This window comes from Mustela lutreola, chromosome 3 (genome assembly GCF_030435805.1).
Source record: "Mustela lutreola isolate mMusLut2 chromosome 3, mMusLut2.pri, whole genome shotgun sequence".
Lineage (NCBI taxonomy): Eukaryota > Metazoa > Chordata > Mammalia > Carnivora > Mustelidae > Mustela > Mustela lutreola.
Genome location: NC_081292.1, coordinates 60,806,301 through 60,825,611, shown reverse-complemented (window position 1 = coordinate 60,825,611; position 19,311 = coordinate 60,806,301). Strand labels below are relative to the sequence as shown.

Here is a 19,311-nt window from a genome sequence, read left to right as displayed (position 1 = left end):
TAAGATTAAATGCCATGAAAATGTAATAATAGATAACATTTATTGGGTGCTTACTTTGAAATTCCAGTACCCATGCCAAGTGTTTTATATTCATTATCTCATCCAATATTTCCAAAAATATTCAGCTAACTACTGTTATTGTCAACATCTGACAGGTTTAGAGATATTAGATGTCTTGTCCAATGGCTCATAGCTGTGAAGTTAGAGAGCAGAGATGAGAACTCAGTTGTGTTCCAGAGGACATTTTCATAACCATTGTCTATCCTGCCTCTTTGCTGTGGGACTACAAAAGAATATCTAAATCTCTCTGAGCCGTGGAAGACTTAATAGAAGAAGTTACTATTAGGCTGGATCTCGAAACATGAGTAGAAGTTGTCCAGGTGGTAGAAGAGGAAGCAAAAATGTAGGCAGGTTGAGAGATATGAAGGAACACAGTTTAGTAAGAAATGGAAGGTCAGGGAATGGCCCTGTATGAGACTTCTTTGAGGGCAAATGCTTGAGGACCTAGTAAGTCATGCTTTATCTTAAATATAGCAGGGTACCTCCGAAATTTTTTTTTGAGGAGGAAAGTAATGCAAAATGAGATACGCTTTCCATTTTGTTACATCACACTGACGAAGATACGTATGCTAGGATGGGGCAGGTGACATTGTAGAGAGGAAAACCAGCTGATAACCAAGCAAACAGTGATTTGGACCTGAACTTAGGAGGTGGGAATAGAGCTATGGAGAAGAATGCTGAAAAGGTCTATTTAAAAGATCGACTTGCCATTGGTTTGTAGTTAATCAGATGTGAGAAATGAGATTGAGTGTGAAGGCAAGACTGACTTTCAGGTTCCTGGCTCAAAGAATTGGGTGAAATATCATGCTCTGAGGTGAGAGAGGGAAAACAGGAGGAGGAGTGGGCTCAGAGTGGATGATAGAGCTCACTTAGGTTGCCTTACTTGAGTTCTTTGTTGGATAGCTAAATGAATGGCACCTCTGCACAACCAGAAATTCTGAAGCTCTGAGAAAATAAGTCAGGGCTAGAAGTGATGATCGGGAAGTTACCATCACGTCGTAGGTGATAATTCAAGTCAAGGCAGGAAACGACACCCTCTGGAGAGGGAAAGAGAACCCTTTCAAGGTCAGCTCCCAGAGGAACCCAGAGTAGATGAGGAGATCCTGGAGAGGTCATAAAGGCAGGAGAAGTCCAGAAGCCAAGAGAATTCAAGAGGGCAGGATTCAATGCCACAGAGATTAAGTAAGGAGTATTTCTTAAAAGTCCATTGAATTTGATCATTAGGAGGTCACTGGTGACATTGCTGAAGTATTTTCAGCAAATGTAAGGATGAAAGCCAAATTGTAGTGGTTAAGGGAAAGTGAGGAAATGGAAGCTTCGAAGAAGGAATATGTTTTCGAGAACTTTGGCACTTGGGGGAAGGATTGTTCTGTGACAGGAGCCAGCAGGGAGGCAGGATCAAGGGAGCACTGTTGGGTTTTTCCCCATTACATCTAATGTTTCCAATAATATCCTAACCTTTAAAGATCAAACAATATCCTAGCTTTTAAGGCCTTTGAACAACACCTTATAGACATCCTTTTTAAAGTTTTACTTCATTTGGTAGTGATAAATAAAAATTTGTTTGTGCTTGAAATTTGTATATAAGATTTTCCTATGACTTAACTGCATGTCTAGCTGATTTTTTTAAAAAAGGCTTAACAAAAATATCTTCGCTGAGGAGTTATCAAATTCAGGATGCTTTTATGTTTTCTTTTTCTGTCAGTGTCAACAAAAATGTCCTATAAATCTGTTAGTTATTTGATTTATCCTAAAACACGATTAGAGTAAAGAAAATAATCCCACATGAACATTTCCATGATTAAACAAAGACCAGGTAGGGGAAGAAAGAGAAACCAAATGACTCCTCCCAAGGATTTGCATGTTTGGGGCACTAAGAGAAGGAGATCTCCAGAGCGTGGCTGACATATTCCAAGGGGCTAATAAGTGTGGCGAGATGTTAGAGACTCAACAGAGGGCCTTTTACTAAGTTTCAGACAAGTGAGGTCTAGAGTTCTAAGATGGAAAACAGGGATGAGCCTTTTTATGTAGCACGTTCATCTGCACGTGGGCTGCAGTGAGATGCTGACCAGCTCTAGAGAGTTCTTGGGTCCAGGCTGTATAAATTGTCGGGATGTGAAAACCATCCTCAGTGGAATGACAGAGCCCTTTTCAGCAACAACAGAGTCCTCTTCAGCAGATAAAACTGAAAAGGCTGCTTCTCTTCATAAAATGTTGACTGATAATCATTTGAGGGCAACCGGCGTATTCATCAATCTTTCACCCTCCAGTTTTTCCTGCTTGGTTACCTGCTTCAGAGACACAAAAGGGATCCATACTTTCCTGTAAAGTGAGGGAAAGGGAAAAGTTAGAATAAGACATTAAAGATAATCCCTTTAGGGCTTCAATGTCTACAAAAGCCAAAATATGGAAAGAGCTCAGATTTTCATGGATGAAAGAATGGGTAAAGAGAATGTGGTACACACACACACACACACACACACACACACACACACATGAATATTACTCAGCCATCAAAAAGAATGAAATGTTGCCATTTGCAATGATACAGATCAAACTAGAGGGTAATACGCCAAGTGAAATAAGTCAGTCAGAGAAAGACATATATCATATGATTTCACTCATGTGGGAATTTAAGAAAAAACAGATGAACAGAGGGGAAAGGAAGGGAAAATAAAATAAGAGGAAAATTGAGGGGACGGCAAACCGTAAGAGACGCTAACTCTAGGAAACAAACAGGGTCGCTGGAGGAGAGGTGGATAGGGAAGGGAAAACTGGGGGATGGGCATTAAGGAGGGCATCTGATGTAATGAGCACTGGGTGTTGTTTGCAACTGACGAATCACTAAATTCTATCTCGGAAACTAATAAAAAAAGAAAAGATAATACCTTTAGGGCTTGAAGCAAAATTTGTCCACATCAAAAGAATTGAAAAAATTAATAAAAGACATTACAAATAATTCTTTTTTTTTTAAGATTGATTGATTTATTTTAGAGAGAGAGAGCATGAGAGTGGGAGGAGGGGCAGAGAGAGAATCTCAAGCAGACTCCCCTGCTGAGCCTGGAGCCCAACACAGGGCTCAGTCCCAGGACCCTGAGGTCACGACGTGAGCCAGAATCAAGAGCTGGATGCTTAACCGACGGAGTCACTCAGGTGCCCCGACATTTTAGATACCTCTTTTACCACTTACTATGTGCCAGGCATCGTCCTATTGATGGACACACTTATAATTCAGATACAAAAGAAAGAGAAAGAGCCCTTTCTCTGCGGAATCACCATGGCGGCTGGGACCCTGTACACATATCCTGAAAACTGGAGGGCCTTCAAGGCCCTCATTGCTGCTCAGTACAGCGGGGCTCAGGTCCGCGTGCTCTCCGCACCACCCCACTTCCACTTTGGCCAAACCAACCGCACCCCTGAATTTCTCCGTAAATTTCCTGCAGGCAAGGTTCCAGCATTTGAGGGTGACGATGGATTTTGTGTATTCGAGAGCAATGCCATTGCCTACTATGTGAGCAATGAGGAGCTGCGGGGAAGTACTCCTGAGGCAGCAGCCCAGGTGGTGCAGTGGGTGAGCTTTGCTGATAGTGACATAGTGCCCCCAGCCAGTACCTGGGTCTTCCCCACCTTGGGCATCATGCACCACAACAAGCAGGCCACAGAGAATGCAAAGGAGGAAGTGAGGCGAATTCTGGGCCTACTGGATGCTCACTTGAAGACGAGGACTTTCCTGGTTGGCGAACGTGTGACACTGGCTGACATCACAGTTGTTTGCACCCTGTTGTGGCTCTATAAACAGGTCCTGGAGCCTTCTTTCCGCCAGGCCTTCCCCAATACCAACCGCTGGTTCCTCACCTGCATTAACCAGCCCCAGTTCCGGGCTGTCTTGGGGGAGGTGAAACTCTGTGAGAAGATGGCCCAGTTCGATGCTAAAAAGTTTGCAGAGAGCCAGCCTAAAAAGGACACCCCACGGAAAGAGAAAGGTTCTCGGGAAGAGAAGCAGAAGCCCCAGGCTGAGCGGAAAGAGGAGAAAAAGGCTGCTGCCCCTGCTCCTGAGGAGGAGATGGATGAATGTGAACAGGCATTGGCTGCTGAGCCCAAGGCCAAGGACCCCTTCGCTCACCTGCCCAAGAGTACCTTTGTGTTGGACGAATTTAAGCGCAAGTACTCCAATGAGGACACACTCTCTGTGGCGCTGCCGTATTTTTGGGAGCATTTTGATAAGGATGGCTGGTCTCTGTGGTACGCTGAGTACCGCTTCCCTGAAGAGCTCACCCAGACCTTCATGAGTTGCAACCTCATCACTGGAATGTTCCAGCGGTTGGACAAACTGAGGAAGAATGCCTTTGCCAGTGTCATCCTCTTTGGAACCAACAACAGCAGCTCCATTTCTGGAGTCTGGGTCTTCCGAGGCCAGGAGCTTGCCTTTCCGCTGAGTCCAGATTGGCAGGTGGACTACGAGTCATATACCTGGCGGAAACTGGATCCTGGCAGCGAGGAGACCCAGACGCTGGTTCGAGAGTACTTTTCCTGGGAGGGGGCCTTCCAGCATGTGGGCAAAACCTTCAATCAGGGCAAGATCTTCAAATGAACATCTCTTGCCGTCGCCTAGTTGCCTGTACCTACCCTTCGGGGAGATGGGGGTCATTAAAGGAAACTGAACATTGAAAAAAAAAAAAAAAAAGAAAGAGAAAGAAAAAAAATCAGCAAAAGTGCCTAGCACTTTACACACGCTACCCATGTTTACTCTAACCTTCCAGTAAGGAAGATACTATCATCTCATATCACAGCAGAAAGAAATGAAGCGAAGAAAAGCGCAGTAATTTGTCCAGGGTCACAACTGGTTAAGTATCCACCTAAGTGTCAAACCAAAGGTTCTCAGCCTGAGGTCTGGTCTCCATTGCACCAGAGAATTGAACTAACAAAAACCCTTAGTCCCTTTCTCAAGAAACTGCACATTCCACATTTCTCTGGCTTCCTCAGCATTTTAAAAATATGTTTTCCTCAAAAAAAAAAAAAATCTACGTCTTTTCTTTTTATGACCACTAATAGCATTCGTGACTTTGTAAAACAAGATGATGGAGTAAAAAATCAATGTGTTTCAAAATAAAAACTAAATATTTCTATTGTCGGCAAAGGATTTCTCTTATTGGGGATATTTTCTACTTGTAGTAGCATATTTAATAGGTTTTCCCTTTCTGCCAGGCCACATTTTGGTGACTGTCAGTGGATCTTAAATCTGACTGCACAGCAGAATCACTTGGGAAGCTATACAGGGGGAGAAAAAAAAAAATAAAACTTTTTAAAATACTGATGGCATGGGGCGCCTGGGTGGCTCAGTGGTTTAAAGCCTCTGCCTTCAGCTCAGGTCATGATCCCAGGGTCCTGGGATCGAGCCCCACATCGGGCTCTCTGCTCAGCAGGGAACCTGCTTCCCCCCATCTCTCTGCTTGCCTCTCTGACCACTTGTGATCTCTGTCAAATAAATAAACTAAAAATCTAAAACAACAACAACAAAAAATACTGATGGCAGGGCCCCATACTTAGAAATTCTATTTTAATTATCCTATGGTGGAATCCAGGATAATTAAGAGAGAGAGAGAGAGAGAACCCACGCATGCACTTGTATTGAGGGAGGGACCAGAGGAGGGAATCACAAGCAGACTCCATGCTGAGTGCAGAGCTCATGGGACCCAATCCCAGAACCCTGAGATCACAATCTGAGCTGAAATCAAGAGTCGGACACTCAACCGACGGAGCCACCCAGGCATCCTCAGACATATTTATACTTTAAATACCCCTAGAAGGTTCTAACATGCAGCCACAGTTGGAAACCACTGAGTTCCACCATCTGATAACCCAACCCAGAGCCTCAGAGCCAAATTGTATGTTTACAGGAAAGCCAAGAATCCTCATTTCAGTGTCCTGCCTTAATCTTTCCGTATGCCATCAGCCAGATGGTGGAAGATAGAATAATGATGGATCAATAAAACATCAGCAAATATATGGGCTATAGGATATTTTTTTATTCTTAACGATTAGATATCTTAAAATTTAAACAGAACATTTGAGAAGAAAGAATGGTAATACCGCCGCCTCCTTTCCTGAAACCAAAGATTTATGCTTTAAACCTAAGAATGCCTATGCCATTTTAAACCTTCTGGTTGTTAAGCAACTAAAAAGCCCTAGATCCTCCAGGAAAGTACCAATTTCAAATATTTGTTTATATTTTCTTATGATTATACTGATAATGCATTCATTTGTTCATTTATTAAGTAGTTGTTGAGAACTTATGATATTTTAAGCACTGCGGTTAGTTCTTGCATACATCACACCTACAATCTAAAGATATGAGCAGAAAGGAGCAAATAAACAGACCAGAAACAACCAGGGCTAAGACATAAGAAACAATTTTGTGGTGTGACAAAGACCGGTGGCTGGCTACCTGAGAGTTACTGATTATGGAAGACTTTTCCGTCAAGGAGACAATTGAGCTAAGAACCGGAAGACATTTCCCTTTTCAAATTAGTGTTTCTGTTTTCTTTGGGTAAATCCCCAATTGGGTAATTAAGTGGTTTGCATGGTAGCTCTATTTTAATTTTTTGAGGAACCTCCATACTGTTTTCTGTCCACCTGCACCAATTTACCTTTCCACCAACAGAGCCACAAGAGTTTCCTTTTCTCCACATCCTCACCAACACTTGTCATTTCTTGTCTTTTTGATACTCACCATTCTGACTGGCATAAGGTGGTATCTCCTTGGAGTTCGGATTTGCATTTCCCTAATGATCCCTGATGTTTTAAATGAATGGATAAAGAAGATGTGGGGTGGGTGTGGGTATGTAATGGAATATTACTCAACCATAAAGAAGAATGAAATCTTGCCGTTTGCAACAGCACAGATGGATCTGGAGGGTGTAATGCTAAGTGAAATAAATCCGACAAAAATAAATACCATATGATTTCACTTATACGTGGAATCTAAAAAACAAAACAAACAGTCCAACAAACTGAAACATTCTCAGAGATACAGAGAACAAACTGGTCATGGCCAGAGGGGAGGATAGGAAAGGGGGTGGGTGACATAGATGAAGGAGATGAAGAGATACAAATGTCCACTTATAAAATATATCATGGATGAAAAGTATAGCACAGGGAATATAGTCAGTAATATGGTAATAACTATGTATGGTGACAGATGATAACTATACTTACAATGAGCATTTTATAGCGTATATAAATGCTGAATCACTATTTTGTTCACCTGAAACTATTATAATATTCTATGTCAACTATTCTTCAATTAAATTTTTTTCTAAAATAACTGAATGACATGAAGGAGCCAGCCTTGTGAAAATGAAGGAATAGAGCATCCTCAAGGCAGGAATGGGCTTAGTGTGGGCTGGAGGCCACTAGAGCTAGACCATCAAGAAGGAAAACAAGAGCCAGAGAAGATACAGACATACAGGTAGATGACCAGGTAGGCAATGTTTCAACCCTGTCTATACATTCTGGGGCATTGGGGAGTGGGGGGAACCAAACAAACCCAAAGCCTGGGCCTACCAGGCATCCATCTAGGGTTTCAACATTGGTTTAGTACATAAGTTCCTAATGTGCAGAAAGAATTGAAATCGACTAAGCAAGCCTGTAAAAGCCGGGGTTTAGAGATATGGCATTTTATACTACATATAATGAGAAGTAACTAGGTGAGTGGCTTTAAGCAAGAAAGTGACACCACTTACTGGAAATGGATTGGGGTACACACAGCAAGACGATAAAGAAGGAAATCACTTAAGAGGCAATTGCATTATACCAGAAAAGAGATGATGGTGCTTTGTCCTAGTCTCGAAAGTAGAAAGAGATGGTCCTGCGTGGAGTGTTAAGGGCACACGGTATAGAGTCAACCACTTACTGGACTGGAGGTGGGATGACTCCTAATTTTGAGGTTGAACAACAGTGTGGATAGAGGTATTCTTTAATAAGATAGAGAAGCCTGGGCGAGGAGCAGGTTAAGGGTGGGTGACGAAAGTATGAACATGGAGCCCCTAAAAAATGTGCTGTCCAACTTGTCTGTTGGTCAGCTGAGTGATGATATCAAGTAGGCAGTTGAATAGACTGTTCTGGGGCTCACTCAGCTCAAGATTAAGGCCAGAGGTGCATTACCTATAAACTACTCAAAGTTACAAGGACTGCTTCAGAATCTGGAGAAAAAGAGCCAAAGTAGAAAGGGTTTGAAGAAGAAAGGAATGACCAGCTGGTTCCAATGCTCCTGAGACATAGAAAAGTAACCACTGGAAAAAATCTTTGCCCCAATTTGGGGTGTGGGAAATATAGTCAACCACAGGTAACAGTGGTATGGACACTAAGATTCTTGCCACAAGCTAATGGGTACATTTGACAAAACAGATCTAGACTGAAAATATATAGGTGACGATGTTAAAGGTGGGTGAGTAGGGGTATGGATGTGCTTGTTCATGAAAGATGAATGTGAGATTAATGCAAGGTCATTATGAGATAAATAAGATTTAGAATTTTCATACCACAGGGAAGAAAGCAAATGGATCACACTTTTTTCTGAAGCAGAGTAAGCAGATGCCTTCCAAAGTAGACAAACAGTGACTCAATAAATTTTACATATTTGCTACTTCCCTTTTTCCTTACAAATTCAGTAGGACCTCGGAGAGTTGGTATGTGAGAAACAACAGTCACGAGCGAGGCTCAAAATGAGACTAGAGCAGCAAATTTACAGACACCCCTCATATAAATAATCCGAATGTCTTCTACCAGCCCGAGATTTCCTTTGAAAATTGTGTGACATGAACCCAAGATTAGGATTTTTTAAAATTTATTTTTTATTTATTTTCAGCATAACAGTATTCATTATTTTTCCACCACACCCTGTGCTCCATGCAATCCGTGCCCTCTATAATACCCACCACCTGGTACCCCGACCTCCCACCCCCCGCCCCTTCAAAACCCTCAGATTGTTTTTCAGAGTCCATAGTCTCTCATGGCTCACCTCTCCTTCCAATTTCCCTCAACTCCCTCCTCCTCTCCATCTCCCCATGTCCTCCATGCTATTTGTTATGCTCCACAAATAAGTGAAACCATATGATAATTGACTCTCTCTGCTTGACTTATTTCACTCAGCATAATCTCTTCCAGTCCCGCCAATGTTGCTACAAAAGTTGGGTATTCATCCTTTCTGATGGAAGCATAATACTCTATAGTGTATATAGACCACATCTTCCTTATCCATTCGTCCGTTGAAGGGCATCTTGGTTCCTTCCACAGTTTGGCGACTGTGGCCATATTTTTTAAAGCTACCTGGATTTGTTTAAAGGAGAATGCAACATGGGAAGCAATCCACATGCCACGGGGAAGAGTCTGCTGTTCCGACAGCTATAGGAAATCAAATAGATTAGTTACCGTGAGCCTAGTAATTTCTCTATCAGAGGTCTTCACTGCCGAAAACAAACAAAAACACTGAAAGTACAATTTCACCCCTCAAACAGCCTAAAATGTCCCATATTAAGGTGAACTGTGAAAAATGAAGATAATGCTAAAATCCCCGAAGACGAATCTAAATACATACCAAATAAAGCCAAAACCATGTGTGCAGCCGCTATCCATCCTCATGCTAAAGAACAGCATATTTTATTTATTCTTCATACAGCAAGCAAGCAGGCAAGTGTCTGTCTCAGAGATGCATATGTAATGATGCAGCAATAACTAAATTAGCTTCTGTAATTTTAAGGTGTATGAAAGAAGGTAAGTCTTTTGTTCCAAATGACGGAAATATGAATATGCAGCCCAGAGAGCTGTCATTCACCTTGTAATAATAGCATGTAACATCCAGGAAAAAGGAAATCTCTCTTCTTGCAGTCCTAAGTAGATCATAATAGCCACCTCTTTAAGGCTCCCTCTGGCATGCCTTCCATTAAGCAGCCCCATTTATGACCCATGGTCTTTTAGATCACCAGAAATATTTACCGAAGGAAATATTTGTTCAGGCTTGTTTGTCTTGGGGTGACCACCTGCGTGGAGCCACTGGGATAACCAGTGCTCAAATTATTCCAGGTTCAGGATCGCTCTTTACAACTGAGAGCTAAGATTTCTCGTATGTCCCTGTGTCTTCCTCACAAATACAGAAGAGCCAGATAAAACATCTTATGTATCAAAGGATTGGAGAGATAAACATTTGCTTTTTTTTTTTTTAGGGAGGTAAACAGCTGGCTAATGTTAATTGTAGCATTAGCAATTTGATAACTTTCCAAAGAGAGAGAGAATAAATTCGTTAGTTCATCACTATTCCTGTGACTTTAGGACACTTTCAGAAAATTGATTCATATCACATTTGTTTTTTTTTTTCTTCATGTCAAATTTAAAAGCGGTTATGGTTTTCAGCTTCTTGCTAGTGCTGTGGGAGAATTTATAAGTATAGGGCATTTTTTGAGAGAATAACATTGGAATGTATGTACCTATTCAGTCTAATCGGATTTACTCTAACTAAAAAGCACAAAATCAAAATACCTCCGTTAAACTCCCCTGGAAGTGAATACCAGGGAAACAGCTTTTGATCTATTGTGCAAAATAAATAAGCCAAACAGAAATATTTTAGATCTTATTGTGGCTAAGGTAATCATATGAGAACTTCGGTTTGTCACCAAATTCTTATCAACTATATAACAAAAAGCATGGTCCTGAATGCATGTGTCTCCCACAGAGAATTCCAGTTGCCCTTTGCTGTGTCCAGAAAGTTACTTTCTGGCAATTCCTGAGCATAGCGTATTTAGATATTCTTGGAAATGTTTTCATGTGAATCTGGTGGTCAGTAGCCATCAAGTGTGTGAAAGTACTTTTTGTAAGCTACAAATAATTCTATTTATAGTACGCATCACGACCTCCCTGGGTTAATAATAATGATATGATCTATGATATGTGATATGATAATAATGAGGACTTCAGAGCCCTCCATGCTCCTCATTTCATGATTCGGGTAATGCCAGGCGATGACATTTGTAATCTCTAAAGGGCAATCTTGGTTTATCTGAATTTGCAAGGATTACTGTTAAAAGTGTCTTAAAAGATTTTTGAAGATTCTTTCAACACAGTGCCCACAGAAGGTTCTGAAAAGGTTGCTACAGAGTGGAATGAATCTTCCTAGTTGACCATCTCGGAAGCCTGAAGTTCTGGCTTCCATGCCTTACATATATATGACTGACAATAAATTATCCCGGCACTATGCGTGTAATAAGTAGTAACCCCAGTTGTGATGGGGGAATCAGCAGCAGAACTCCTCCAGGCCATGTCTCCTAGGAGGCCCCTGCAGCCCAGCCTGCGTTCACTAGAGACCATGAGAAATCAGCTGTGGACCTCTATCCATTTGACCAGTCTATTCTTCCACATCTATTTTTAACTTGATTGCCAAGAAAATGTGCTACAAATGGGAGTTGCTTAATAAAGTGAAATGAGGTTTGCGGGATTCAGCATCCAGCACCTGCCAGGTTGAGAGCGTTTTCTCGTCCATCTGGGATAACCCATGCTGACAAAGCTGAGCTCTGCGAAACCAATTATCCACATCGCTTACAGTAATGTGGCCTGAACTAGACTGTGCTCATGCCGACCGCGGAGAGGACATGACACCTCCTGAGGGGTTGTTTGGAATGCTCCTGGGACATATCCCATGCTTTCTTTGCGGGAGTTGGAAGGGAAGATACGGGCAAACAGCAGAAAGAGAACTCCCATTATCTTCCAGTTTTTTGGAACTGTTTCTTATGCAAAACTTTTATGGTTTCCTTATCCTTCCCTACCACTCCCTGCAATCTCTTTCTTTCCTAATATGCACATGCTGCATCCTGTCCTCCAAAGTACTTTCATTAGGATATTTTATGACGGATCAGGGTTGGAAAATAGATGCAGCCTGCCTCTATCCTTGATCCTGAAAGAACAGCCATATCTTTGGCATTTTTGTAAGTTTGAAGAAAACAACCCCTGGCTTGGCACTGTAACACCCTGCCCGAATGTGTGATACCCAGGGGAACTTTCTTAGCTGTGCCGTAGGACTAGCCTAAAAGAATTTTCCTCCTAAACTGTGCATCTCAGTGATTGGGTCATCCCAAACAGGCCTGGGATTCTTCCGTGGCCCAAACATGAGCGCCGTGATGCACCCACTGACACACAGGCTCCGCTGGAAGGCAGGTTCTCTGGATTGTGTCCGCCATCCGCATCCCATGCCTTCCTCACAGTCTTCTAACAGGTACTTGTCAAAGTGGACTTGGCCTTTATCTCTTCTGCCCTTCTACTCCTGGAAACCTCAAAACAGCTAAAGGGGGAAGCTAGCTCTGCCGGCTTGGGAATCCTGGTGGTCATATATGGTAATAAATAGTGTGTTTCTCTTTGGTGGGATCAAGAAGGTCTGCTCTCCCTCCTAGGTGACTAACTCTCACCTCCCAAAACCACCCCCCCCAACAAACCTGTTGGTATTCCATTTCTCTTTCTGTACTTCATCCAGCCCCCTTCATAAAATATGACTCACCCTAATAGTAGAGACAGTCTGCCATGTGGTTCAGGTTGACAGGTTTCTGGAAGATTGAGTTGCAGGTCAGATTCCTGTGAAGAATGGTCTTTCAGAGGAAGAGGCACAGAATGAGCATTTTCCCAGGTAACTCTCTGGTCATTCAAGGAAGCGACAAATAAGTGAAGAGAGTTTCTCACTGTCTCTCTTCTTGAAACTTCTTGCCTAGTGGCACTTCTCCAGGCCCATCTCTGCCAAGACAGCACCATCTCTGGGGGGACGCTATCACTGTGAGGTATTTCCAAGTGGAGTCCTCAGGCACAGCTCTGAGCTCTAGGCCTTAGTTCCAAAAGGCAGACGCTCAAGCTGTATTACCCTGTGTGAAGACCACGAAAGAAGGGCTCATTACCATCTTCTCAACTCTTACTGATGAACTTTAGTCGCATCATCATGCTTGTTTTGCACAATTCAGAAGGCCAGATGAAATGTACTAGAGCTATCTCTCCTAAGTGTCAGTCTAGTGCTGCTACCCTGAGCAAATCAACTTCAGCTTCCTAAACTATAAAATTGAAATAGCAGTACTTTGTTCCTGACCCCCAGTCTACAGAGCTCAATAAACAACAGATAAATACGGGGAGAGGACTCAACTCTTTTCAACTAAAACACGCCTCTCAAGAACACATTCTTGTTATTTTGTCCAATACATGTTTGGTTTTTCAGAACGTCACAAAACAGGGTAATATTCAAACAAAAGTCATTTACTTTCAGAGCACTGATGAAACAAATTTCCTTAGCATTTCATCTGTTCTAGAAAATGAAAGTCCTCATTGTGACTTAGGAAAAAGAGTAAGGGATCAGACGAGAGAATAGCCTTCATGATCATAATATCATAGAATATTAGGCCAATCAAGTATCTAAAAAGATAGTAACCTTATACCCTGATTTTGCCATCAGGAAAACCCAGGAAGAAGACAGTGACATAAAGCAGCAAATATGTGTTCTGCCTCCGTGGGCCAGGCACCGTGCCGAGTGCTGAAAGAGGGACATGTCTCAAGACATGCACATACATAAATATAATTAGAGAAGAAATTTGATATGGTGGAAGTAACAAGATTAATTTTAGTCAGAAAGGACTCTTGAAAGAAGCTGCATTCGAAGAGTGCCTCAAAGGATAATAGAATTTCAGTAAGTGGAGCTATAAATACTACCTGCTCAAAGCAGGAAAGTTTGTATGTCAGGGTGCTTTCTGGGAATGCTGTTGTCCGTTTGCCTGGTGCGTCAGTGCCAAGGGGAGAATGAGGGGCATCAGGCTAGCTGGTAGAGGCTAGCCCAACATAAAAACTGTTAATGAATTTGAGTCTCATCTGTTGGCCTCAGACTTTGAAAATTTGTGAACATGGGACTGAAATGATCAGAGCTATCTGTATTTAGGTGTTTTTACTCAAGACCCCTTGGACTACCTTGAGGGATGTATGTGTATGGGTTCGTGGGCACAAGCTCACAGTTGTGTGTGAATGTAATTTGTTTTGCTTTTTGTAATGTCTTCATAGGTTGAAGGCAACAGTAGAAAAGACATTGAGAAACCTAGCTTGGCAGAAACATCTTGTCATTGGACTATAACCATCCTCCCTCAAGAAAGCAATGCAACTTATTCAGTGGAAAATATAGCCTGCTGCATTTCTATATTTTATTCAACTCTAACTCATGAATGTTTACAGAGTTCAGCCCCGAAGTATGGGACACTGTGTCTCTTGGCCAACAATTTTTGGTTATGGAATAAGTTTGAATTTTGTATAATAAAAAGATCATGAGGTAGCTTATTTATTTCTGAACAAAAGTCTATATATGTTTGTAAAGAATCCCCGATGAGGCTCATAGATCACTTGAGTCAGTGCCCCTGGTTCCCTAAGGCTCCATATTTGAGAAAATACGGTTATTACCTTAGAACTCCATAAAATGTCCAATACCTAATTTGTCTGTTGAGAGTCAATAAACAAGTTTTGCCAGTGACACAATCTCACTTACCATTTCATAGATTTTTCTTTTTGTCCTACCACCCGCCCTCCAAGGACAAGGTTGCAGTTGGCTGCAGTTATGTTTATTATTTTAACAGAATTTCAGATTCTCTTTCTGAAGTGACATTCTGTAGAGTGATGTCTCTTTTACAGTTATTGATGTTCGAAGTGGCTCCTCATGTGCTAGTGTTTGACTGCCAATAATAAAAATGCCATCTTAGGGGTACCTGGGTGGCTCAGTCTGTTAAACATCTGACTCTTGATTTTGGCTCAGGTCATGATCTCAGGGTCATGAGTTCGAGCTCTACAAACCCTCTGTGCTGGGTTTGGAGCCTGCTTAAGATTCTCTCTCTCCCTCTCCTTCTGCCCCTCCCCCACCTGGCTTACGCTCTTGCTCTCTTTCCGTTAAAAAAAAAAAAAAAAAAATCCACCTAAGTTAAAACCTCCTTGCAGATTGGTTCAGAGTCTTCCTAAAAGAGTGGAAACGTTTATTCCAACTGCTGCTGGTGCAAGAAGTTCTTTGTAAAGTTTCCCTCCTGGTCACATTCATTCTGTTTCCTATGCAAGGTGGTTCACCCGTGGCTCAAAACATGAAAGAGACTAATCTTGACTTGAATTTTGAGATTCATGTTTCCTCCTAGGGAAGACAATGCAAGCTAAATCCCTGTTAGAACTGGAAAGAGTAGGAATGATACTAAGTCCTGCTAGAGTCCTTTGATTCAAAAAGATGCTATTACTTGACTGAAATAGAATTTTTATTTAGCATATTGGGTCATCATATACCCCCTTTTTTAGATGCTTGTCCCAAAAACCTAAGATATCTTTATTGACCGCAGTGTCGTTTCTATGTTAGTAAAAAGAGTAGAACATTCTCATTGATCTCTCCTGAACCCTATTTTGGTGAGCCCCCTCGGGAAGACGGGTATTGTACCAACTATAGTTTAGGCTTTAGAACCTAAACTTTGAAGGTCAGATAATAAGACACCTTAGATCATTCTGTTAGCTTAATATTTTCCAGGATCCAAATTTTTTTTTTCTGGAGAAGTTCTTGATTTCAAAATATATTATGTGTGAATTGAGACACTGGATATATAAGAATGAGTAATGCAGACCCTTGCCTTCGAGTCTAGTGGGGAAGGCAGATTACGTAAACCCTCCTCTAGAGTATCAAATAATAAGAGCTATCATATAGGCAAGATCAAGGCTCTAAAACCACAGAGAAGGACGTTCTTTATCTGGGCACATCAGAGACGTTATCTAAGAAGAGGTAGCTTGTATTCATGGCTTGGAGAGAAGCTTTCCAGATGAACCGAGTCAGGACTGTGAGAGAGAGCCAAAAAGCCACCTCTTGTCCTCATTTTCCATTTTACACATTTGCTAAAACAAATGCAGAATCATTTAAGCCACTTCCTCCAGCCTCTGAGGGGGAAAACTTACCATTTAAGAGAAAAATTAAATAACTGATTTGCTTATTGAATCTCTGTGAAAGATGAGTTTCTTATTAGTCCTATTAGCCTGCCCGGATCTCAATTTGGGTAATTACATTCCTCCTACCCAATTTATCCCTGTAGGTTTAATTGGTTTCAGAATTTGACTGCACTTCTCTTCAATTGTTGTGCGGAGTTGCTGTTTGGTATCACACAGCTGTTGTGTTCTTCCACAGAACTAAATATTCTGGAGCAATTGTTGCAGTGATTTCACCCCTGTGGGGCAAATAAGGCAATTTTCGAGGACTGTGAGATGACAGATAATCCCTAAATGCATAGATGTGTGGCATTAATTATTGACAGCAACGGTTACTCCACGTAGAGTCTCAGCTCTTAGAAGAACCCAGAGCGTCATCCTCTTTGATCTGTAAAATCGCATATGCAGAGAAAAACCCTTCTTCCTTTAGATACTGTCTCTGGGCTGACATATACTTTAAAGTGTTGGTGATATTCTCCTTTGCTGAGATCATATTGGCTTAATTAAATACACTGCAGTGTACGAAGAACAGATGTTCTTTTTGTTTTTTAATCAACTTAGAGGAAGTTTGTTGGGTCATTTCTGTGTTTGGCAATGTGCTGGGTAACCGTTCTCCTTTCGACCATTTGTTTGTTTATATCCGAATGGGGATGACAAAGATTGAAATGTCTGCAACTAACAGCTACTCTGAAGCCTGACTTTACTGTGTTAATGAATTCAGTGCTCCTCGTAGGGACCGTGTTCCTGCCGCCGCTATTGTGAGGCATCATGTTTGACACTCCCAATGGGAATGAGCAGTCTCTGCCATCCAGTACAGTTTTCACTTTGAGTTAGCGCTCAGGCCCCGGGTAAGTAATAAGGACCTAATTAGTAGAAACGTAGACAGCTTCCTTTTCCACCCTTTTCACAGCAGAAAAAGTTTTTCTCTGCTCATTTGATGAATATAGTTAAACCTCTGAAATAGCTCCCTCTAAGAACTGATGTTCACTAAGAGATTCATTTCTGCCCAAATGTCCTTAAACTTCATCCCCCAGATGTTTGAAACGTCCCATGATCTAGTAAATGTGGTTACGTAACACTGACATGCACATGCTCAGTGCAGACAGCTGGTGCTCTGGGCTAGGGGCCTCAACCTGTAGAAATAAGTAAGACAGGAACCTCTTCATTCGCTTTAGGGAACATGTGTCAAGCAAAGGCAGCATGGAGTAGTCAGCATCTGCATCGAGGAGTTCAGAGCGAGCAGTGACCAGCCAACTCCGTGGTCTCAATCTGTCTTTCATAGGCAGTCTGCTCCCATTACAGTTCTGGTATTACCTGCCACTCTCACACCTGACCTACACCAGATGTGCAGATTTTGACTTGTGCTGATAGCATCTCACCAACATTTGCCCTGTCTTCCCTAGTGGCTGAAAAACCCCCAAAGCATGACAACCACTCTAGGTAATGAAGCGCTACATACCCACGGTACTAACCCAGCTGGACCACAGGCATCACAGCTCTATAAATCAGGCATAATATGATTTCCCCAACACCTGTGAAAACTAAAAGGGATATCAAGCTTTCAGAAAAGTCCTAGCACCAAAGACTATCTCACAAACATCAGTTCCTGCTCCCGATTCCTTCTTGTCACGCTGAGAGTTCACAGTCTGGAAGAGAAGGAGCAAACATATCGTTCCTAGAGACAGTGACAACAGAACTGAGTGTCTCAGAAAGATGGTCTCTGTGCATGGACAGGTAGACAGGTGAGCGAAATGTGAATGAGAACCAGGGTACCAGGGGTTGAATGGGATGTCTGGCAAAAGCAGAGAAAAGCAGGAGGCACGAATGAGGAGATCCAAACTATGCTTCTGCCGGGCCGCTGTGATTATGGAGTAGGAGGGGCAGGGAAAGCGGGAAGATAAGCTGAGCAGGTCTGACTTTGAGCTTTACCTTTCCATCCTAGGTGGAGAAGAACGTGTAGGCAAGCAGCAAAGCATTTTATGGAGCTATCCCTCTGTGCAGAGGCTATGAGAGTGGCATGTTCCAGAAAAACAAAACAAAATAAAACAAATAACAGAGGCTCCATTTGGCCAGAGAGATAGGAGATGAGTGAACACAGTAGAAGAGAATGTCCAGGAAGGGAGTTGAGCCTCGCTGCGAGCACTCCAAATATGGAGTCACCCTTGCTCTGAGACAATGGGGAAGTAGAAGAGGGGTGAGAAGATCAAACTTCTGTTAGCAGAGCGGTAGTGTATATACTGAAGTGGGAGATTTAGGGAGGCCAATAAAAAGTTTGAAGAAGTTTCTCTGTCATCCAGGGCAAAAACTATCCAGAGTGAGTGTAGCTGCCTTTCTCTCTTTCTTGTGTTTTTTTGGTAAAGCCTGCAGATGACTATGTATGATTCTCTTCACTCACCACCATGATGGCTTCTGGAACCTAGAAAATCTTGTCTGTTTTGAGTCATAAAGTATCATTGGGTTTTAGAAACGGCTGATGGTCACTTAGAAATGGTATCACTGAGAAAGATTGAGTGGCTTGGGACAGCAGATATAAAATAAAATTGCTTCTTCTGATGAAGATTAGTAATAATATTTAATTGTATCCCTCTCAAGGCTTTAATCAATATCATCCTTTCTTTTCTACTTCCTTGTTCTCCACACCGACCCCTCCCCACAGGTCAAGCCAAGTTAACCACTTATTAAACCATAACATTAGAAAATGATTTGTAAGGCTTTGCTGTACTATTAATAAAATGAAAGGAATGGCAGGCAATTTGAAAAGTTCATTTGCTTATTGAACCAACACTATCTGGATATCTGTTATCTGTATTCGTCAGCTACTGACTAGGCTACCAGTTGGCAATAACAAGGTGAAGACTGGTGTCCCTGCTTCTCAGAGCTGGAGCAGAGGTCCCGGGACAGAACTAAAGAGCTGGTCAAGTAGCAGCCTTAATAAGAAAGGACTGCTTCACAGGGAAGTGGATCTTTTCACTTCTTGATGTCCAGAGTCAATATTACCATGAGAATATCCACTTCAGGTCAGGAGGTTAAAAGGAGAGGTTGAGTGACTAATGTTGGTGGGCGCCAGTGCCATGCTGCTTGGGTTCAGATCCCAGCTTCCCCACTTCCTATCTCAGTTCCTTCATTGATTAAGGGGGACCCTCACCTTGTAAGGATAACCGTGAGGATCCTATGGGTTATTGAAGGGCCCAGAGCAGCGCCTCACACATGGTAGCTGCTCAGTCCTTGTTATCTATTATTGTTATTACTGGGATC

General features: G+C 42.1%; 2 protein-coding genes across 2 annotated transcripts in view; both read left to right on the top strand.

Annotated features, from left to right (window-relative positions):
• Positions 1 to 19,311, top strand: part of KCNB2 (potassium voltage-gated channel subfamily B member 2) — a 397,071-nt gene that overhangs the window by 252,367 nt on the left and 125,393 nt on the right. The gene's annotated exons all lie outside the window — the stretch shown is intronic.
• LOC131826716 (elongation factor 1-gamma) lies at positions 3,311 to 4,750 on the top strand. Its single transcript, XM_059166233.1, has one exon. The coding sequence runs from the start codon at positions 3,338 to 3,340 to the stop codon at positions 4,649 to 4,651; it is 1,314 nt and encodes a 437-aa protein (XP_059022216.1). The 5' UTR covers positions 3,311 to 3,337; the 3' UTR covers positions 4,652 to 4,750.